The sequence below is a fragment of the Oncorhynchus tshawytscha genome, linkage group LG18 (genome assembly GCF_018296145.1).
Source record: "Oncorhynchus tshawytscha isolate Ot180627B linkage group LG18, Otsh_v2.0, whole genome shotgun sequence".
NCBI lineage: Eukaryota > Metazoa > Chordata > Actinopteri > Salmoniformes > Salmonidae > Oncorhynchus > Oncorhynchus tshawytscha.
Window position 1 is genome coordinate 27451435 of NC_056446.1, and position 23326 is coordinate 27474760.

The 23326-nt window shown below is 42.4% G+C and overlaps 1 protein-coding gene across 2 annotated transcripts; it reads right to left on the minus strand.

Moving 5' to 3' along the window:
* Positions 1–11519: 11519 nt before the first annotated feature.
* Positions 11520–23028, minus strand: LOC112217813 (tribbles homolog 2). Of its 2 annotated transcripts, none has more exons than XM_024378360.2 (3): positions 22911–23028; positions 19286–19578; positions 11520–13823 (listed from the first exon to the last, which is right to left on the minus strand). In XM_024378360.2, the coding sequence occupies exons 2-3, from the start codon at positions 19438–19440 to the stop codon at positions 13355–13357; spliced, it is 624 nt and encodes a 207-aa protein (XP_024234128.1). In that variant the 5' UTR covers positions 19441–19578; positions 22911–23028; the 3' UTR covers positions 11520–13354. The 2 variants fall into 2 exon arrangements, with proteins under 2 accessions (XP_024234128.1, XP_024234127.1); XM_024378359.2 differs by having other exon boundaries at positions 21667–23022.
* Positions 23029–23326: the final 298 nt, after the last annotated feature.

Consider the following 23326-nt stretch of genomic DNA (forward strand, 5'->3'; position numbering starts at 1 on the left):
GGGTTGTCCAACGGGGACAGTCAAATAACCTTTCTATGCCCAAGATAGCACCTTTTTTCCTAAGAGTGTAGAGAAATGAAAACAGACTCAAATCTGTGCACCATTACGGCAGGTTTAGACCAGGGAGACCAGATGTTACACAGGGCTGACTTCACCCAAGAGAAACCTTTGCAATTGTAGAAACATCTTGAAGCCTTTTTCAAGACATCATCAGAAAACCACCAATGCAATGTAGCATGACATAATTCTATTTCATCTGGAGCATGTTTAGTTACACAATAAGTGGTAACAGTTTGCCTACACTGTGGATAAATATTTAGATTTATGTAATTACTAACGTTGTTAATATACATGAGTAATGATAAAGATTGATTAACAACACTTTACTAATGATTATTAAAATATCCAATGGGTCGTTTATAAACATTTCTAATCATTTTAATACTGTAAGTGTTACGACCTGAACTCACCAGAAGAGATGGGCTCGGGACAGGGTTGGGAAAGAGATGTCGGTTCAACTCCCAGGAGCATCAGTGGGAAAGAGATGTCGGTTCAACTCCCAGGAGCATCAGTGGGGAGAACTTGCTGCCTGTGTGTTAAAGGCATTTAACCTGCAGCACCTCAGAAGAAACATCCTGTAGTATAAATTGAATAAATGTTGCTAGGCAGAAGAGTGGAGGCCGTGTAAACTGCTTTGGATTAAAGCACCCACCCAGCAAAGAACCCTGCATGCCATCAATTATTAACTTTGAAATGTTTTCTTCTCTGCTTTGTTTTTCACAAATACTTTAAATCAGCTTCCAGAAAGTCTAGGCCTACTTCATTATTCACCATCTGTGTGACACAGAGATAATGCCTAGATGTGCATTTTGTGAATATTTTGTAGTCTATGTAAACAGCAGATAAATCATTGATGTCATGCCGGGATTGATTAATGTATCGCAGATGAGGGGTTGTGTGTGTGTGTGTGTGTGTGTGTGTGTGTGTGTGTGTGTGTGTGTGTGTGGTGTGTGTGTAAAGGGCCGGCTCTAGCCTTTTGGGGGCCCTGAGCTAAATGTTGTTGGGGGGGCCCCGATCTCACAGACAAAGCATTTTGGTGGCACCCCTCTTGACAGTAAAGAGAAAAAAATGTTTTAGAGTTAATTTCCTGCAATTCTACACATTTTGCCATGAGGCAGAAAGTAAAATCTGCAGTTTTATAGCAAATTTCCAGCAATTCTACACATTTTGCTATGACTTATGCCATGTTAGTATAATATCTGAGTGAGAATGACTTACAAAATCAAGTTCAGATAGCTGGCTAGACTAATTTACCAATCAAAAATGTTTTAGCTGACACAGGCTAATTGAGTGACTGTAAGTGACCCATATAACAAGAGAAAAACTGCTGTTGTGCAACCAAATTTCGAAATTGCACCTTGTGTATTCTACTATCCAAACTCTCAACAGTAAGTTGAGACCCTGGCTAAGTAAAAGAAGAAACATTAAACAAAAAAAAACTTTGTCTGGAGCCCATAGGGCCCTGCTTATGTCGTTCAGTGGCTATTTCTCCCAAGAATTGAAAAAACGAATTGAATTCAAAATCAGGACGAGGCCTTATAGGAAACAGGGCCAGACTATGGATATGCCTACTGTGAAATCAATATACAGTAACCAGTCAAAGGTTTGGACACACCTACTCATTCAAGGGTTTTTCTTTATTTGTACTATTTTCTATATTGTAGAAAAATAGTGAAGACATCAAAACTATGAAATAACACATATGGAATCATGTAGTAACAAAAAAAAGTGTTAAACAAATCTAAATATATTTCAAATTTTAGATTCTTCATGAAGTTGGTTGGTTGAGAGAATGCCAAGAGTGTGCAAAGCTGTTATCAAGGCAAAGGGTAGCTACTTTGAAGAATAAAATATATTTTGATTTGTTTAGCACTTTTTTGGTTTCTACATGATTCCATATGTGTTATTTCATAGTTTTGATGTCTCCACTATTATTCTACAATGTAGAAAACAGTCAAAAATAAATAGCGTTTAGAGCGCACACTGGACGCTCTGGCCGAGGAGTGGGGTTGATGCGAGCGTTCTGACCTCACAACGTCAGCAAGCACCCAAGTTAACTGGCTAATGTTGGCTAGCTTGCTAGCTACTTCCAGACACAAATGAGATAACACTCTCACTCTGAACATTTTACTCGCCCCTTCAGAGCTGTTTATCAGTTTTCATGTTATCCAGAGCATTGGTGACTGTAACTCTGCTGCTGGCAACAATGTATTTACGAGTCTTGACAATATTTACTGACAACGGCCGTATTCAACCAGTGTTGAGCGTTCGTAAATTCATCAGTTATTCTGCGCTCTGGCACACTCAGACGATAGCGCTCTGAAATCGGAGTAGGTAGCCAGAGTGAATTTACGAATGGGCCCTAAGGGTGCCAGAGCGATAGTCAGAGTGAGGTGTTCTCTCATTTACAGTACCAGTCAAAGTTTGGACACACCTACTCATTCCAGTTTTTTAAAAATTTGTACTATTTTCTACATTGGAGAATAAGAGGAATGACATCAAAACTATGAAATAACACATATTGAATCATGTAGTAACTAAAAAAGTGTTAAACAAATCTAAATATATTTTATATTTGAGATTCTTCAAAGTAGCCACCCTTTGCCGTGATGACAGCTTTACAAGGTCCAGGGCAGAACGTTGGGACAGAACAGCCCCCACTCTGGAGACGTGGTGAAGCGGTGTTTAAGGTCCCGGAATGCCCGGTCCGGAACACCCGGTCCGTGGACCATGGGAACGGGACCTTGGTAGAGGCGAGGGCAGACAGGGGGATCCAGGATGTCGGTGTTGCCATCAGATGGGGGGAGACCCATGACAAAGTTCAGGGAGATGTGAGATCAGGGGCGATGAGGGATGGGCAGAGGTTAGAGGAGGCCAGATGGAGCTTGTCGAGATGTCTTGTTCCGTGCACAGATCATGCAGGTGGCGACGTCTGGAACCATGGTAGGCCACCAAAAGCGTCATCGTGATAAAAGTTGGTGAACCCCAGGAAGCGTTGCAGCTGCACCCTGGATGAAGGCTGAGGTCAATCCACCACCACTTTCACCTTCTCGGGATACATCTTGACGCTCACAGCAGAGATGATGTAGCCCAGAAAGGGAATGGTGGAGCAATGGAACTCACACTTTTCCACCTTAACGAACAACTGGTTCTCCAGAAGGTGCTGGAGAACCTTCCGGACATGGCGGGAGCGGGAGAAGATGAGGATGTCATCAATGTAGACGAAGACGAACCGGTTCAGTATGTCATGGAGAACGTCATTCACCAGAGACTGGAACACGGTGGGGGCGTTGGTGAGGCCAAAGGGCATGACCAGATATTTGTAGTGGCCGCATTCATCCCCCTCTCGTATCCGCATCAGGTGGTAGGCGTTACTTAGATCCAGCTTGGAGAACACAGTGGTCCCCTGGAGTGGCTTGAAGGCTGAGTAAATGAGTGGTAGTGGATAACAGTTCTTAACCGTGATGTCATTGAGTCCCCTGTAGTCAATGCATGGGCGGAGGGTCTTGTCCTTCTTCTCCACAAAGAAGAACCCTGAGCCAGTGGGAGAGGAAGAGGGATGGATAAATCCAGTAGCTAGGGAGTCCCCAATGTAGTACTACATCGCCTTGGTTTCAGGTCCCGATAGCGAGTACAGACACCCCCGGAAAGGCTAATCCCTCAGTCATATGGGCGGTGCGGCAGAAGGGAAGTGGCCCTGGACTTGCTGAACACCTCCCGGGGATCCTGGTACTCAACGGGAATGGCAGAGAGATTCAGAACCGCATCCTTAGGACCCAGGAAGACGTTACGGGGCAGGTTGCGCCGACTTCAGACAATGGGCGTGGCAGAACGGACTCCAGTCCAAAAAGCTCTAATCGGCCCAAGAGTCAATGAGGACCTGGAGATATTTGGACTGGTTTCCCCACAGCAGAATGATATGAAAAGGGGTGCGAGTAAGGGAAGCAGAAAAGTTCCCCATATGGCCACCAGAGTACTTGCTCCTTCCGGTGAGCTTGGTCTTTTACCGGGCAGAAGGACACAAAATGACCAAAAGTCCCATAATACAGACAGCTCCATGTGCTGATCCGGTGTTTCCATTCCGCAGGCGACAGCCCAGCCCTGCCTAGGTGCACAGGAAAGGAAGTTACCTCTGCTGCAGAGGATACGTTCATTAGAGTTACCAGCCTCAGAAATTTCAGCCCAAATAAATGCTTCAGAGTTCAAGTAACAGACACATCTCAACATCAACTGTTCAGAGGAGACTGCATAAATCAGGCCTTCATGGTCGAGTTGTTGCAAAGAAACTAAAGGACACCAATAAGAAGAAAATACTTGCTTGCAGAGTAGTTGAACGGATGATCTCCACATGTGTGGTTCCCACCGTGAAGCATGGAGGAGGAGGTGTGATGGTGTGGGGGTGCTTTGCTGGTGACACTATCAGTGATTTATTTAGAATTCAAGGCACACTTAACCAGCATGGCTACCACATCTTTCTGCAGCGATACTCCATCCCCTCTGGTTTGCGCTTAGTGGGACTATCATTTGTTTTTCAACAGGACAATGACCCAACACACATCCAAGGCTGTGTAAGGGCTATTTGACCAAGAAGGAGAGTGAAGGAGGGCTGCATCAGATGACCTGGCCTCCACAATCACCTGACCTCAACCCAATTGAGATGGTTTGGGATGAGTTGGACCGCAGAGTGAAGGAAAAGCATCCAACAAGTGCTCAGCATATGTGGGAACTCCTTCAAGACTGTTGGAAAATAATTCCAGGTGAAGCTGGTTGAGAGAATTCCAAGTGTGTGCGAAGCTGTCATCACGGCAAAGGGTGGCTACTTTGAAGAATCTCAAATCTCAAATATATTTATATTTTCTTGGTTACAATATGATTCCATATGTGTTATTTCATAGTTTTGATGTCTTCACTATTATTCTACAATGTAGAAAATATTCAAAATAAAGAAAAACCCTTGAATGAGTAGGTGCGTCCAAACTTTTGGCTGGTTCTGTATGTCTGGAAGTAACTAGCAAGCTAGCTATCTTTAGCCAGTTAGCTTGGGTGCTTGACTGCCCATGTGAGGTAAGAATTCTCGAATCAACCCTACTCCTCTGCCAGAGCATCCAGTGTGCTCCGAGAGCGAAATGCTCAGAATTTATGAACGGGCAATCTGACAAAACTCTGGATTTAAGAACGCCAAGAGCGCACTCTGAGTGCTCTTTGGCACTCCAGAGTGAATTTACAAACAAACTTGGGTGCCATTGTGATGCCATCACAGTGCGTGTTTGTTTCATTGTGAGTAGGGCCTCTTACTTTTAATCCTGCAACCAATTCCTTCCTATCCAGCCAGGTCTCATAGACTTAACGTAACATAGTAAATGTAAATCTGAGACGCTCAAATTAGTACGTGTTAAGATATGTTGGTATTGCTACATAATCACAGGGGTGAAAGTAAGGCGGTACGGTCCGGTACATAAATATTTGTGGTACGCCGTACCGGTAAAACATGAGCAATAATGAAAACAAAAGAAAACTGTAGGCTACTACACCACTATGTATTATTACTGCATGTCAGAGGCATGGAAAAGAGAGAATGGACATGAAAACCGGTGGTAAAGCCTACGCTCCAAAATATGATATGGTGGGACCTCCCAGGTGGCGCAGTGGTCTAGAGCACTGCATCGCAGTGCTATCTGTGCCACCAGAGACCCTGGGTTTGAGCCCAGGCTCTGTCGCAGCCAGCCGTAAGTGTAGACCCTACAGTGAAATGCTTACTTACAAGCCCTTAACCAGCAATGCAGTTTTAAGAAAAATACCTATAAAAAAAATAAAAATAAAAGTAAGCTGGGGTACCGTTACAGAGTCAATGTGTGGGGGCACCAGTTAGTTGAGGTAATATGTACAGTTGAAGTCAAAAGTTTACATACACCTTAGGCAAATACATTTAAAGTCAGTTTTACACAATTCCTGACATTTAATCCTAGTAAAAATTCCCTGTCTTAGGTCAGGTAGGATCACCACTTTATTTTAAGAATGTGAAATGTCAGAATAATAGTAGAGTGAATGATTTATTTCAGCTTTTATTTCTTTCATCACATTCCCAGTGGGTCAGAAGTTTACATACACTCAATTAGAATTTGGTAGCATTGCCGTTAAATTGTTTAACTTGGGTCAAACGTTTCAGGTAGCCTTCCACAAGCTTCCTTCAATAAGTTGGATGCATTTTGGCCCATTCCTCCTGACAGAGCTTGTTTGTAGGTTTGTAGGCCTCCTTGCTCACACACGCTTTTTCAGTTCTGCCCACAAATTTTCTATAGGATTGAGGTCAGGGCTTTGTGATGGCCACTCCAATACCTTGACTTTGTTGTCCTTAAGCCATTTTGCAATGTTACTTTGGAAGTATGTTTGGGGTCATTGTCCATTTGGAAGACCCATTTGCGAGTAAGCTTTAACTTCCTGACTGATGTCTTGAGATGTTGCTTCAATATATCCACATAATATTCCTACCTCATGATACCATCTATTTTGTGAAGTGCATAACAATGGTCATTATGGCTAAACAGTTCAATTTTTGTTTTATCAGACCAGAGGACTCACATTTCTCCAAAAAGTATGATCTTTGTCCCCATGTGCAGTTGCAAATCGTAGTCTGGCTTTTTTTGGCGGCTTTGGAGCAGTAGCTTCTTCCTTGCTGAGCAGACTTTCAGGTTATGTCGATATAAAACTAGTTTTACTGTGGATATAGATACTTTTGTACCTGTTTCTTCCAGCACCTCCACAAGGTCCTTTTCTGTTGTCCTGGGATTGATTTGCGCTTTTCGCACCAAAGTACGTTACTCTCTAGGAGACAGAACGTGTCTCCTTCCTGAGTGGTCTGCGTGGTCCCATGGTGTTTATACTTGCGTATTAAGGTCTTGGCTGATTTCTTTTGATTTTCCCATGATGTCAAGCAAAGAGGCACTGAGTTTGACAGAGAAATAACATCTCTATGGGTCAAGTCATAAAATTATATTTAGAATCCCTATTCATTCAATAGCATCTCTGTGGGTCTAGTCATAGAATTATATTTAGAATCCCTATTCATTCAATAGCATCTCTGTGGGTCTAGTCATAGAATTATATTTAGAATCCCTATTCATTCAATAGCATCTCTGTGGGTCTAGTCATAGAATTATATTTAGAATCCCTATTCATTCAATAGCATCTCTGTGGGTCTAGTCATAGAATTATATTTAGAATCCCTATTCATTCAATAGCATCTCTGTGGGTCTAGTCATAGAATTATATTTAGAATCCCTATTCATTCAATAGCATCTCTGTGGGTCTAGTCATAGAATTATATTTAGAATCCCTATTCATTCAATAGCATCTCTGTGGGTCTAGTCGTGTCTTTACGAGTTACATTTTCTCTTTATTGCAAGCTGTTTTTCCCAATCAATGCGCAAAGAAATATACAAAGCTAATTTAATAGAGGCATTGGCGATTTTATCAGCGTTATCACATTGAAAATATGAGGATATGTTGTTGACATTGAACAGATTTTAAAGCCTACTAACCAGATGTGTTAGAAGTGTGTTTAATTTGTAGCATAGGCATATGAATTGGGATGCTATTATGTTCTGTTCTGCCAACTATTACATGAGAAAAAAATTGCCCCAAGGCCAAACCTCTTGCCAATCCATGCTTTACACTATTCTAGTTTAGCGGGGATTGGCGGGGGGTTTGTCTCGCCTAAGACGGCAGAACGTACAGTTCTGCTGTGCTGCATATACATTTTTGGGGGCCAAGCATGTGCACACACAGGAGGTCCCATACTGGGAAGAAATTAAATCTACCTCCACCCCTGCATAGAACAGATGCTTAGTTAAGCGAATATAGGGTGGTTAGGGTAGATGGGTAGATGGGTGGGTGTATAATGCAAATGCCTAACAACCCAATGGTTGCTAGTTTGAATCTCATCATGGACAACTTTAAAATATAGTTAGCAACTTTTAAACTACTTACTACTTTTTGGCAATTTTGCTACTACTTAGCATGTTAGCTAACCCTTCCCTGACCCTAACCTTAACCCTTTTTGCTAACCCTTACCCTTTAACCTAACTCCTAAACATAACTGTCACGCCCTGGCCATAGAGAGGCTTTTATTCTCTAATTTTGGTTAGGCCAGGGAGTGACTAGGGTGGGCATTCTATGTTCATTTTCTATGTTTTGTATTTCTTTGTTGTTTGGCGGGTGTGGTTCTCAATCAAAGGCAGCTGTCTATTGTTGTCTCTGATTGGGAACCATACTTAGGTAGCCTTTTCCCACCTGGGTTTTTGTGGGTAGTTGCTTTCTGTTTTTGTGTCTGCACCAGACAGAACTGTTTGGGTTGTTCTCGTTGTTGTTTTGTTAATCAGTGTTCAGTTCCATTAATAAAGGATGAACACGTACCACGCTGCACCTTGGTCCTCACCTCCTTCCAACAGCCGTTACAGAAACCCTAACCGTAACCCTATACCCTAGCCTAGCTAACTAACGTTAGCCAGATAGCGAATGTTAGTCACCTAGCAACCTAGCTAGAATTTGTAACATATCACACGTTTTGCAAATTCCTAACATATTGTACATTTTAAAAATTCGTAACATAGAATATGAATTGTTATGCATAACATATTATACAAGATGAATGATGGACACTTACAATTAATACATACCATACTAAATGGAGTGTGCCAGATTTACATACAGAATAATAAGAAATGCTTTAGACCAGGTTGTCCTATCTGGGATCATCGAAATAGAAACTGCAGAAAGTCCATTCAACAACGTGTATGGCAGTATGTATGCAGTGTTGTTTATGCAACTTCTGTTGGGAAACTGGAAGAATCTACATGTGATTGGAGTCTAGCTGCTACCTTCTCAGAAATTCAACACAGGCAACACATAACCCAAACATGATAGTTTTTATAGTCACCAGCAGAGAGCAGAGTAGCACAGTTATGCTTTACCCATGTGCTGGTAGCACTTCACTGTGTAAACTGGTGAGAAATTATCCTGAACATCTTCAGGATTTGTAGGTTTCTGCTTGTCTATAAATATAATTCCAACCTTGTCTAGTAATCAATTATAGGAAATCAATAAGTTCATAACCCTCAATGTAGCCTACAGTATACTTATATGCTCTAATGTTGACAATGGAAAAAGGCTATTTGCTAGAAAAAATAATTGATGGTCATAAAATGATGCTTAGGTAAGTGATTGAGAGGGCATCGCCATTCCATATGAGTCATTTGTCTGTGTATGTTTAATCCGGACAGAGAGTCTGTATCTGCAGCCTATACCACAGCAGTTGCCCTGTTTTCCTTTATCCAATGGACATTAATCAGGATTACTCTGCACGACATGACAGGTGCAGCACCAACAACAACACACACTCACCAGATGATGTTCACCACTGGAGGGACAAATAAGATGTGAAGTGCTTTCCTGTAGTGAGATTCAATGAGAGAAGGAGGTCAATCAGAGAAGCAAGGAGCGCTCAGGTGGTCTATCAAAAATATTGCCATGGCGAAATTGACAGAAAATGTATTTTGGGAACTCTTGCAGGGGTAGAGTACTACCAGGAAATGGTTTAGTAAAGAGCTTTTAACATGATTGTGTGATTGTTTTTCTAATGTCTGCGAAGTTGAGAGGAGGAGGTTAAGAGATGAAAGTCAGTCTTTTTCCACACATATTTTGTGCATATCTGATAGCAAAGCGCAAGTGGATCGTTTTGTTTGAGGGAACAATGTGAAAATCATACTTTTCTAAAGGACCTTACTAATGGTGCTGCCTGGTATAAGCATCTCAATATCTCATTACACTTGTCCTGTCTGTCAGCCAGGCGATGGGCACCACAGTCACAGTTGTAATGTTATTCAAGGGTAAATAGTTTCTATCCTTTCTGTCCTTATCTGCTCTCAGATCACAACAAAATGACCCCAGCACCATAAACCTTTAAATCTAGATCTGTTGGATCATCCGACAGCAGGCTTCCGCCAAATGTAGCCGCCTCAGTAACTATGCCTTCTGTCTGTGCTGCAGGACACTGGGAAAGAGAGAACATTTGATAAATGTGTAGTGTGTCTGTCTGTCCTCCTCTGTCTACTCAACAGGCTGAGAGAATTCCCTGACCTGTGACTTTAGAGGACAGTGGTTTTGTTTGTCAGGTATAACTGTCTCCTGAGAGAGACGCTATATGAGACAAGGTGGTTGTGTGTTACAGATGGATACTATCTGAAGAAGAGAACTAGTCTACTGTATAACAGGTGGAAAACCTCAACATTGTGTGTTGCATAATACACTTTGCTTAGTTGGGATATTAGTTGGGATATTCTTAGATCTGTTTATTTAACACTGTGAGTTCAGCATTTAAGGAGAAGTTTACCCAAAATCCAGAAATGACCTCATGATTCCATACATTGAAACTAGTAGTTCAGTAGAGTTTTCTCTCTCTCTCCAGTGCTGTACTGGAACAGCTGCAAAAAGTGTCACGTGACTCATGGCGTTTCTGGATGGAGGCCTCACTCTGCTCTGTTGCTCATTTTTATAATATTTTATTCACCAGAGACTGGAACACCGCTTCTCAACTTTAACCAGTTGAGAACAAGTTCTCATTTACACCTGCAACCTGACCAAGATAAAGCAAAGCAGTGTGACAACAACACCACAGATAAAGTACAGCCAGGGACTGAACACTAGCTTGTTCTTGCTGACATCTCTTTTTCTCCCTTTGCATAACTATCTTTACCTGCTGTAGGCCTAACTCTATCAACTTTCGCACCAGCTCTGCTGCTATGGTAGTCAGCTACATAAAATAATGATATCAATTCATCTCAAATGTTTTAGGTTGAAATCAACACATTTTTTTACTCAAAACCGATAGCACTTTTGATAAAAATGGCTAATTCGGCCATACGCTTTCAATAAAACAACTAGTTTGTCCACACTTTGCGGATTTCTGAATCATGAATTCACTGGCAACGTGACCCATTTTTGCAGCTGTTTCAGTACAGGGGGGAGGGCAAACTCTACTAAACTTATTTCAATGTATGGAATCAATTGGGAGTTTCTGTATTTTGGGTAAACGTCTCATTCAAAGAACTTGATTATTGACATGCAAAACATTTTGGGACTGTATCAACAGTGGACTAATGAAACAAATATCAAAATAGTGGTTTGGTGTTGTCATTTCCTTTAAGCATTGAGACATTCTGGAGTGTGTTTAGGTGCTCCTCAGCCAAAGATGTTTGAAGTGGTCATACTATACTGTACTCCAGCAAAATGAAGATGTTATCACTGAGGCCTTCCTGAGCATTTATTTTTCTTTAGACATGATGAATTCCCTGACAGACAACACTTTGTAATAACCATAAGGGGCTTGTGTAAAAATATACAGAGGCCTAATGTTATGAAGAATCCATATCTAAGGTGTGCTAGGAGAATAATCAAACCAAATGTGCAGTTCACAATTTATTTACTGAATTAATTTGGACAAAACACCAAAATCTGTTACATTTTACAATCAGAACATCCGAGGCAGAATTCCCACCATGCACCACTCCCCTCCAAAACAAAAACAAGAGGACTTCTAAGCATTAGCACCAAATCAGCACCAATGCAAATAAGGGCAGCTCATTCTACGAAACAAAATAAAAGCAATAGTCAGTTTTAAAAGTGACTCAAAATAGCACATTTCTGATAACATTTTCACTTGTGTTTTGACTTTATAAAAAAAGAAGCTTATTTTGTTTCACCCTGCTAGGCAGGCTATAGCATTCATAGGGTGCATGCCAAGGACTAGTTAATAAAAACACAAATTCAAGTAACATTGAGATACGACAAAACATGTCCACTGGTACCCATTCAGAACAGGACAGTTTTACAGGACCTACGCAGGCAGTAGAAAATGAACATGGGCTACTGCAGACCATGTTACTGTGATAGTATTGTTTAATAACTGGTGTCAAGTTCAAAATAAAATATATTAAGGGGTGACCGAAGTTGGCATGGGTGGTGGGGGCAGAGAAATACTGGCACAAAAGTTGAATTGTTTATTCTAAAAACTTTGGACAGACTTTTTCCCATCATGTCCTGTGTCCAAACTATTGCCTTTAATATACATGAAAAAGGAATCTCTGAAAAAGAAAAACCCTGCAATTTTTTTTATTTTTAAATATATATATATTTATATTTATACTGTTGTTACAATTTAAATAAAATGTTAAGTTTTCCTCTCCTACAAATGAAAAGCTAAACTTAAATAGAGAAAGCGAGTCTAGAGAGGTGGAATTGATTGTTCACCTAACCTAACCTAACCTAAACAAATCAAGTGCATTATGCCATTAGTGGAGGCATAACAGGAGAGGGAGGTTACAAATGAGGGTTAAGCAGAAGATATCAAAGCAGCATTAATAATTTAATGGAATAGCTTAATACAACAAGGTGATATCAGACTTAAAACATAGCCTTATTATTAAATGACAAATTGATTGTGGTGGAAGATAGTTTTTTTTAAAGAAATGCACATAATGAGTGGGGGAGAGAAATAAGGCTACACAGAAAAAGATGATGAAGTACACACGTTTCTGAAGACATAAAATAGTTTAGTCAGTATCCATATACTATGTCAATGAAAGAGCTTTATAACCTAGGTTCAAAGGTCATGTTAGGTAATGAGAGACAAACACTGAGTGACAAAACAAAAATGAGGTCATCTGTCCTGATGATTGTTGGAACAGAGGAGGTAGAAGTTGGCCCTGACCACAGGTCCAGGGTCAGATTTTGTTTAATCCTCATAATGGTTAAGGTGAGGATTGAGGGTTATGTGATCTGATCCTAGATCTTTGGTTAGTGGGTAACTTCTACCTGGGTGTGTGAGAGCGCATAGAGGAGTGGTGTTCTTGTTCTCCTTGGCTGAGGTTTTGTCCCTTCATGCTTTCTGCAGCGTCACAACATGGCGTATGTCTCTACTTTTAAAAGCACCACTTAAAAAAAACGAACAACAAAAGATAATGTTTGCTACATTGTTTGTGACTTGCATGTCCAGTGGCGGCAACTCCTCTTAACAGAAGTCCCGCCCCCAATTATGTTAATACACCAATCGCCACCTGGCTCTGCCTCGAGGTTGGTTTTCCATGAAATGGAAAGAAAAAAGATGGATACACCTTTTCTGTGAGTGACAATGTTTCACCTGCTAAACAACTAATCTACCTTTAGGCTCTTTCAGAGCGTGTCGCATTTGTTTCCGCTCTGTGGCGTAGTCCTCCTTTTGTGCTCACTGTTTCCTGTCGTCTCAGCTGAAGAACTGATCCAGTTCCTCCTCCATGTTCACCTCGGGCACAGTCTGCTCCTGCTCCCCTCTCCCCTGGACCATAGCGCCACCTGCTGCCCCGGAGGATAAGAACCAGGGGTGCTCCAGGATCTCCCGGGACGTGAGGCGCTCTGCGGGCTCCCGGCGGAGGATACTCCGGATCAGACACTTGGCCTTGGGCGTCAGGTTCTCTGGGATGCTGAAGTGGCCCCGGCGGATCTTACTGAACAGGGAGCTGGGTTCTACGTCGTGGAAGGGGTAGCGGCCCACCAGGATGGTGTAGAGCATGACGCCCAGGGACCAGACGTCGGCCGCCTTGCCTGAGTAGCTGCCGCTGGCGTTGAGGATCTCGGGGCTGACGTAGGCAGGGCAGCCATGTTTTTCTGACAGAGAGTCATCATTGCCCTCCAGGATGTAGGTGTCTTCTAGGCTCTCCAGCTTCACAAGGCTCCTGGAGGGAGACAAGAACCAACAACAAACAAATATTAATAGCCAGAATCCTCTTATTACAGGAGGGTGACTAAATACAAAAATTATATAACCGATATGTTAAATCAATGGACAATGACCCATTTTCTAATTTTAATTGAGTCTGTCCATAAAATCAAAAGAACATTGTGAGTATAGAAATGCTACTGCCGCATGGTTCAAGATTACAGTAAGCGGTTGCCCTCTTCTAGTGGGAGGGCATTATAATTCACTGTGATGGACATCATCCGTATGTTTTAGATCCATAGCTTTGGACTTTAAATGAAGTGGAGCACATAATGCCTGGGGCTTACAGTACAGCTAACATTTCCATTCACAGTGATAAGAGCAGTGCAGCCTGCCAGCCAGCATGCATCAGCCTATAAATAACCCAGCTGATTCAATAGGCCTCTCCAGCCCAACAAAGAGCAACCATTATGGAAGACTTCAGTTCAGCGGCCTTGAGTCAGTGTGTGGTAAGAACAGTTTGAAAATGGGAATCAAAACTCAAAAGCCTTATCATCATCAGTGCCTTTTAACAGAGAACCATGAAGTCTCTTTTCAAAGCAGACCATCACAGCCATGGTTTTGTGAAAGCTGCTGATCATAATGATGGGTTGTTCAGGGACATCGTGACTGATGAGGGCTCTGGAGTGGCCCAGGGTACACAGACCCTACACACAGATGATGAGAAAGGGACACTTATGAAGCGCCGCCTAAAGTGTCTCCATCTGTGTGTGAGTGCGTGTCTGTGGAAGTGTGAGGGGCTGTTAAAGACACACACACACACACACATACCTCATCCATTTTAATTGAGGAGGAGAAGAACAGAGCTGCAGCAGTGGCTAATGCCTATTCAGAAAATATCTCTTTACTGTCTGTGACACGTGCACCCACACACATGCACTGATTTTTGTTATGGCCTGACTTTCTGTTAATTGTGGGGTTTTGTACCGTCCTGTTCACTTGTTTGATTTCAGATAGTTCGGAGTATTCAATCAATGTATTGCCTCAATCAGGCCGCTAGAAACCTTTGTAAGCAGCCTGTTTGTAAATATCACTTAAAGAGCTACATGCAACATAGAAGTCAGCAATCTCTCTAAGCAGCCATTAGGATAGTGGGGCTGACATAATTCTTAATACTGCTTACATAGCATCTTATGTTAAGTATGACCCACATAATGATGTTAAAAATGAATTAGAACACCAACGACAGTGCTTGTAGAAGGTTGGGTTCCAGATCTCTCCTGGCTGACACCGCAGTGGATTCCCAGCCAGTATGACCTATGACCTATAACCTTTCCTGGGAGGCAGTGATAGGTCAATCCAGCCACGATGACATAAGCAGGTCGCCCAGTCTGTCACCATAAACTGCTGTGGCCATATCACCTTACCGGGTAGTCTCTCTCTCTCCCTTCTCTGGCCTTCCATTCCAGCTCTGGGACTTGGCTTTTGGCTAGGGTGAATCTGAATTGCCTGAAATGGCTTCCTCTCCAGTCTCCTCGTCTCCTTTCCTTCATCTACACTGATTTGAAAGAGCTGGATAGGTGAAGCAGATTCCTGGTTGCCTACCACTGCTTTCAACTTTTACAAAATGTTATAATCTCGTGCTAGCTTGTTTTCAGATCGGTGTGGATGAAGGAGAGGATATAAGGATAGGAGAGGAAGAAAGTCACTTAGAATTAGATGCACCCCTAGACCCTGACTCCCCACCCCACAATTTCTCTCCTAACCCCCCTCTGCCCCCATCAATCATTCAGTGGAGGGTTTTGACATCCCACCTTGGTAGGTCCTGTCATGGCAGCCATGGTCGTTAGACTGATATTAGATAAGTGTGGCAGTCAGCTCAGCTTCCCTTTTCCATAGACAGAGCCAGAGGGTGACACTGCCACAAATTCACAACGATACAGGGAATTTTTCCTCTAAACTGCGCCCCCGCCCCGAGACTGTCGCGCAGAAATATTAGCCCACAGAGAGAAGCACGAGATTGAACTTCACTCAACTTTCTAGAGCAGTGGTCACGTCGATCTCCAAGCCATTCCTAGTCGATTGCCAAACATTTCTGTAAAAAACCCAACAATAAAGCCTTGGATTCCTTTTTTTTCTTCCTTGGGCTGTTGGCGGTAGGTGCACTTGATTCAGCTGCCCTGCGTGCTGGGTAGGTGAACTGTTGCCAATCTGAACCATTTCATGTGTCTGAAGGTACAAACTCTGCCTTCCCGGCGGGCCCAGAGAGCAAATCAAGTGCACTATAGGCTTACTATGCACCACAGATTACTGTGTCTGCAGTAACGTAGCAGGCATAATAGAAAACTACAGCAAAGTTGATACTGTGAGATTTCAAAACATTTAAAACCATGACTAGAGAGAAACTGTCAACGAATACAGCAAAGAGCTGCTGTTTTTATGAGTGAGTTCATGTTTAAGTTCTTACTCAGCACTGTTAACACTTTGTATTCAACACTTTTAAAAACCATAAATGCGCGTTCTTCCTATTTCCACTCAGCGCTACAACAAGCACTGCAGCAGTAATGAATGAGTAGGAAAGTGTATCTATAGGCTTGCAATGTTATTATTAGAAGCTTGGGTCTTTTTTATTATTGAGGAATATTTCACTTTTCTCATAGTGAATTTGTGCATGAGGCAGAAATAATGCGGTGCAACTCAAGTTTTGCCATCAGCTGGAAGACAGTGTCCCTTTTTGGTCAGTGTCAGTGGAGGGAAGGGACAGAGGAGGGATGTTGAGAGGCGGACCGCTGAAACTGACCATCAGATGTATGCCCCATCAACCCAGTAAAATAAAAATTGAATTATTTAAATGTATGCTCACTCAGCCGTGCCTCACAAGTAATACAACAACAGCCGTGCCTCACAAGTAGTACAACAACAGCCGTGCCTCACAAGTAGTACAACAACAGCCGTGCCTCATAAGTAATACAACAACAGCCATGCCTCACAAGTAGTATAACAACAGCCGTGCCTCACAAGTAATACAACAACAGCCGTGCCTCACAAGTAATACAACAACAGCCGTGCCTCACAAGTAGTATAACAACAGCCGTGCCTCACAAGTAGTACAACAACAGCCGTGCCTCACAAGTAATACAACAACAGCCGTGCCTCACAAGTAATACAACAACAGCCGTGCCTCACAAGTAATACAACAACAGCCGTGCCTCACAAGTAATACAACAACAGCCGTGCCTCACAAGTAGTATAACAACAGCCATGCCTCACAAGTAATACAACAACAGCCGTGCCTCACAAGTAATACAACAACAGCCGTGCCTCATAAGTAATACAACAACAGCCGTGCCTCACAAGTAATACAACAACAGCCGTGCCTCACAAGTAATACAACAACAGATCTATTAATGGTGTGATCATAAAGCCAACCTCAAAAAAAAGTATATAATTTAAAACAAATGGCCCGAACAACAATGCATTGGCAGGGCAATTCAAGGAAAGCCAGTATGCGGTGATAATATATTGGGCCTATAGCTTACTGAACAAACATTACCACAGTACTACAGTACTGTTTTTAATTGGTCAATGTTGCATAGGCGTAGTTTAAAAAAAAGTAATGTTAAAAACAAATCTGAGTGGAAGATCTCGGCTTGCATTTTGACTCAGAAAAGGTTGGTGACCGCTATTCTAGAGTTTTCCTTCACACTATTAACGTTCCCTTTACTGTGGCAATTGTGATTGAATCAACGCAATATTAGCCACTTTCAATGCATAATACTGAAACAAAACTAACTATGCAAGAGAATTTGTTGTAGGCAGAACACATCGGAGTAGGATTCTATTGTATTGACATGCATTATTCAGCCCGTACTCTACACAAACTGTAGCGACATAACCAATCAGAGCTGCAGTAGGCCTATAATCAAACAGACCATAGCAATATATGGATCTATATTTACAGCATGAGTGGTCGTGAGTAGATGCGCTTGCTTTGAAATCAAAGTGAGAGCTGCATGTAGACACGTGTGAATATTTAGATTAATATCCTTTGCTAGTTAGTGAGTTATTAGCCCAGATATATAATTTGTAGTCAGCAATAGGGGATCGATTGCTTCCTACAAGAGCACAAAACGTGTAGATTTCTTTGAAAAGCGAGTTTTGTCTTAAAGGGGCAGTGTTGTATTTTGAGACAGGCTTGAATAAGCGTGTAGCCAATAGGCAGAAGAAAGCATAATTTGTCTTATTCTCTGTAATAATGGTATGAGAATAATAATGCAATTTATTTTGTAAAGTGGTTTCTTGCATCAAACAACACACCAACATGTTCAGTCACCTCCTTGTTTGATAAACAAGTGGATGAACAGGTTAATGTCAGGCCCTGCATGTTTTTTTCTAAAGTCTCATGGAATGTAGGCCTACATTGAACACCACACATTGGCTGCTACTGTAGACTGAATGATAGAACAGCTATTTCCATGATACAATGTTATGAGATGCATTTTCTGTGCTCAGCGCTGGGAAAAAAATGGAGGGAACTTTGGATACAGGATATCTATCTATACCACTGCCAGGTTGGACTTCTGCCATAGGAGCAGAATGAGGTCCTGCATAGATCTAGGATCAGCTTGCCCTTCACCAAATGTAACCTTAACCATTGGAGGAGAGCACACCAAGCTGACCTTAGGTCATTGTGTGTCTAGGCTGGGGCATTGAGATAGAGAGCATCCAGTCAGTGCCAGGCTGAATGGGGTGGCGAACAGGCTCAGATCTCCACAGTAACAGCAAATGGTTGCTTTGACAGGGTCGGTTAAAAAAGCAGCATCAGAATATGTTTTAATCTGTGTTCTCCTGAAACATTATAATGATAAATGTGGGTCACACAGAAATGTTGGTCTGATTAATTCACTTCTATCTCTGCAGCAAAATAGGTTATAAAACCTATATTGATTCTGTTGCCTAATAGGCTGCAATATCAACAGTCCACCACCAGGGGTCTGTATATACTAAACCCTGTTCGAGCTGATGTCTGGAGCACTGATTCATTACTCTGTGTCACAGCCTTACATGGTAAATCCCACCCTAATTGAACATCTGTCAGACAAATCTAATCCTGGCATTTCTGCTGTCACTGTCCACCAGTTTAACAGCAGTTTGGCTAGCTGACATGGGCCCTGACCTGTATCCAGCAGTCTCCCTGGTTGTCCCCAAGTCACATTCGTGTGTGTCTACTCCTAGTTACATTGGGTACCTTCAATATGGTAACCTCTGATCTAAATATAAAATACTCAACTCCATAACTATGTTACAACAATATCTTACTGTAGTAGTGACAGTGTTACTACACAGTGTAACTTCATGTAAAGAGTTACTGTAGGGTTATGTACACTCATACCTATTTACAAAGAGCATAAGGTGAGAGACTCATTCCTTTCTTCCCCTCCCATCCATCACCCCTCCTCACACTGTCCCCTTCCTCACCTGTCCTCGTTCCTGAAGACAAACTTCCTCAGCTTGAGGTCCCGGAGGACCACGCCGTTGTCATGGCAATGTGCCACTGCTGAGGCTATCTGACGGAAGAGTCTGGCGGCCTCGTCCTCACGCAGCTTCTTGCAGGTACGGACGAAGGAGTGCATGTCTCCGTGGCTCCTCTCGAAGAAGACGTAGGCCCGCTTCTCCCCCAGCAGGACCTCCACAACCTGGTTGATGTGCTCATGTCTGCCCAGGGAGAAGTAGGCCGCCAGGGACTCCTGGTAAATGCCTATCTCAAACACCTGGAGAAGCGGTGGGAGAGAGAGGGAGGGGGTGGGTAGAAAGGGAGGGAGAGAGTTTAGTATCCAATGGAGATGATAGTCATTGATCAGCACATTGTGTAGACTAGAACGGATGTGATTGTCTATCATGGTGTAGAATAGGGAATCGTGTAAGTTCTGAACGCGTCACCTTACTGAACATGCCTACACCCCCCAGGGCTCCAGAACCTTTAGACCAATGTTAATTCCATGGGCTGCAACATTTAGAATGCTGCTGCAGATAGAAAGGTAAAACCATAAGAGCTACATGGTGACCATTCCACATTCTGCATGCATACTTTTCTATCTGAATGTGAAGATTCTGTAACTTCGCCGCCATTGCCCAAGTACATAAACAGTTAGAGAGCAGCAGGCTCTGTCTCACCCTGCATTGTGTGTGTGCATGTGCTTCTCAAGGTCTACAATTGTAGCTGGGGTTTACTAATACACATTGGTAGTAAACTGTCAATTCTGAGATCACAAATGTATCTCTTTGATGTTGCTTGGTAGTAAAAATGAAAGGCATATATACACTACTGGTCAAAAGTTATAGAACACCTACTCATTCAAGGGTTTTTCTTTATCAGTGGAGGCTGCTGAGGGGAGGACGGCTCATAATAATGGCTGGAATGGAGTAAATGGAATGACATCAAACACAAGGAAACCATGGAAACCATGTGTTTGATACCATTCCACTGATTCCGCTCAGTTGAATGCTGTCTGCCATGAACCCGTCCTCCCCAATTAAGGTGACACCAACTGTACAGTTAAGTTAATACTGTACCATACAGGGGTGGGAACAAAGGCCAAAAGGTTGACCTATGCACTTGAAAAGCCATCTGCCTACTGCATCTTTCAAACCCTTGGTGATGTGTGTGCTACTGTATATAAGAAAAACAACAACATGCAGAGTTTGAGATTTAACTACAATGAAATGTATTATATTCATATTGCACTAGAAACACTTAAAAGAGATTCTACATAACATCCATTTACAGTAGGAAATAGTGTGTTATTCTGGTAGTGAATTAAGCAGAGCACATGAGAACGAGGAAAACATTTAAAAAAACATTTTTTTACGAGGAACAAAGGCGTTGGTAGTGCTATATGTACTATGAGTTTGGGAGAGTATGGAGCGTGCATGGTGCGTGATTACTCACTCCTTTGTCAACGTTACATCATCCCGACGCATACAACTCTCGAGACACGCGCAAGCTGAGCTGCCTGCTTTGCACTCCATTAACTTTTTCCATTACTCTTTCAGTCGTATCCATTTCCAATTCATGCATAAAATATCAGGAGACAAAGTTCGCAGCAACACCGGGTACTTCCATGGGCTAGTATACAGTGCATTATTTATTTCCTGTTGGAGATGATGTGTGTAATTTGCATTCAAAAACGACCCAGAACGCCTACAGCTATAAACGTGTAACTACTGTAGGCCTATATTTATGGCTCTATCCATACCGAATAAAAATATAAACGCAACATGCAACAATTTAATTTTTTTGTGAGTTACAGTTCATATAAGGAAATCAGTAAATTGAAATAAATAAATAATGCCCTAATCTATGGATTTCACATGATTGAGCAGGGTTGCAGCCATGGGTGGGCATAGACCAACTGGGGAGCCAGGTCCAGCCAATCAAATTAGTTCTTCCCGACAAAAAGGGCTTTATTACAGACAGCAATACAGCTCAGCACCCCCCACACACACACACTTTTTGTGCATATGGAACATTTATGGTATTTTTATTTCAACTCATGAAACATGGGACTAACACTTTACATGTTGCGTTTATATTTTTGTTCAGTGTAGATGGCTGTTTTGTGAGCAAGGTCATGTTTATCATAGTGCTACAGTTCTATTCTAGCTATATTAAACCTGTGTGTGGGACTGGTAGATTGACCAAATATGGTGTTTTATGGTTAGGCTCCAGCGTTATCTGCTCGAGATGAATGGAATGTTCATGATGTGACGTTCGCGACAATCTATCTGCTGCATTCTCTCTATGACTAATGCGCCCGTCAATCAACTCAATTGCCTATAAAAACACTTAGAGGACCCACCTTACATACGAGCTCTTCCCCGGTGTGCAGGTGGGCGGCCCTGAAAACGTGATCCCCCTCCAAGGGCTCGAGGAGTAGGTAGTTACCGATGCAGGAGATACAGTGGGAGGAATCTGGTGTTTCGGGGGGGCTGGGGGATCCTAGGTTAGGACTGAAACTCTGGCTGGATTCTGTAGTCCTCAAGCAAGATAGGCCTAACTCCTCAAAATCGGTCGCTTTGTGCCGTGATCTCCCATAACGCGAGATGTTGATGGGATTAGATATTTGTATGTTCATCAGGATTCCCTAATACTGCCAAACTATCCGGTTGTCTTCTCTTTGACGGCACTTTGGGTTGTAAACTTGAGTAAATAGATTGGTTGTAGTGGTCCTGTACTTTGTTGCTGCCCTTTAAAAAATATAAAACTAGATTATATTTTGTGCTACCCTTGCAAGTGCACCTATTACAATGTAATAAGTAGGTTATGTCAAACTCTTATCTGTAGGCGAGGCTACTATTGGAGGGCTCATATGTAATACATGTAATGAAATAAGCAATTCTGAGAGAACGTTTGCAATATATTTCCTTTATCTACCCAGCTATGGGACTAAAACAAAAGCATTGTTCACTGCACCGTGACGCACGGCAGCCCTTTGCACAAAAGATAGTGCTGAATTTGAGCATAAACGCTTTACCAGAGTGCGAGAGACAGCAATGCCGATTTGCAACAAAGGAAACACTCAAATCCTACCGATTGCAGTTTTATAATGATGATTGCACTACTAGATTAAATATAAGCACAAAAATAGCCCGCTAGACTTGCGATTCATTGAATTACATCACACGTTTCCGAAAATACCTTGCAGACAGAGAAGATACAAAGTAACCGCGGTTAAAAACGCACCGAGGTTGCAAACTACGGTAGGCCTATATTTAAATCAACATTAATTCTTGATAGCAAAAGCAATGCTATTGCTTTATAGCTACCAGGTCAGTGTCATACGGCCCTTGTTCGTTTAACACATAATGTCCATGCAGCGAGCTTCGGGGATTGCCATCGACCAAATATGGAGAGAGAAAACCATCCAGAATTCAAAGACCTTTGTAGTGTTCGGAAGTGGATGTCCTTTGCGACGAATTCGTTTTTGAATCCAAAGGAACTTTTGCCGGCTGTTTCAGCTGCTGGAAGTAAAGGATGGCCGACTTTCCAAGGCCTTTCCCTTGATTCAGCAAGACATCCTCTCCGGCGGTGGTGTGTACTTACGTGGCTGCGAAAAATCTAGCTAGTCCATTCAGTGCGAGGTCAGCCGCTTAACACACACCTTTCCTCAGCGCAGGAGCCGACTGCCTGGCGGATAGGCTTCCACACTCACACACACATTCGCTTACACACATACGCATAGGCTACACACAGACCTGCCCCCGACCCGCCTCCCTTACGTCACATACACACACATACAGAGAGGAACCCCATTGGTTTGCCTGCCGATGCCTAACACAATTACCGTTTACTCTACAGTAATATAGCAGTCATGTGAGCTGCATGTACACTACATGGATCTAATGTTAATTGGCTTTGATGTTAATTGGTGGGGTGGTGAACATACATTTCCCTATAGAAATGCCATTCATGTAAATATTTGGAAACATTTTCTAACCAGCGGGGTAGGCTACTGAATA

Bases quoted from the DNA above. Each gene is read 5' to 3' on its own strand.
- LOC112217813 (XM_024378359.2), bottom strand. From the start codon at position 21,942: ATGAACATACAAATATCTAATCCCATCAACATCTCGCGTTATGGGAGA. The intron at 19,579-21,666 runs GTGGGTCCTCTA...CCGCTTCTCCAG, and splicing joins GGGAAGAGCTCGTATGTAAG to GTGTTTGAGATAGGCATTTA. The intron at 13,824-19,285 runs GTGAGGAAGGGG...GTCTCCCTCCAG, and splicing joins GTCTTCAGGAACGAGGACAG to GAGCCTTGTGAAGCTGGAGA.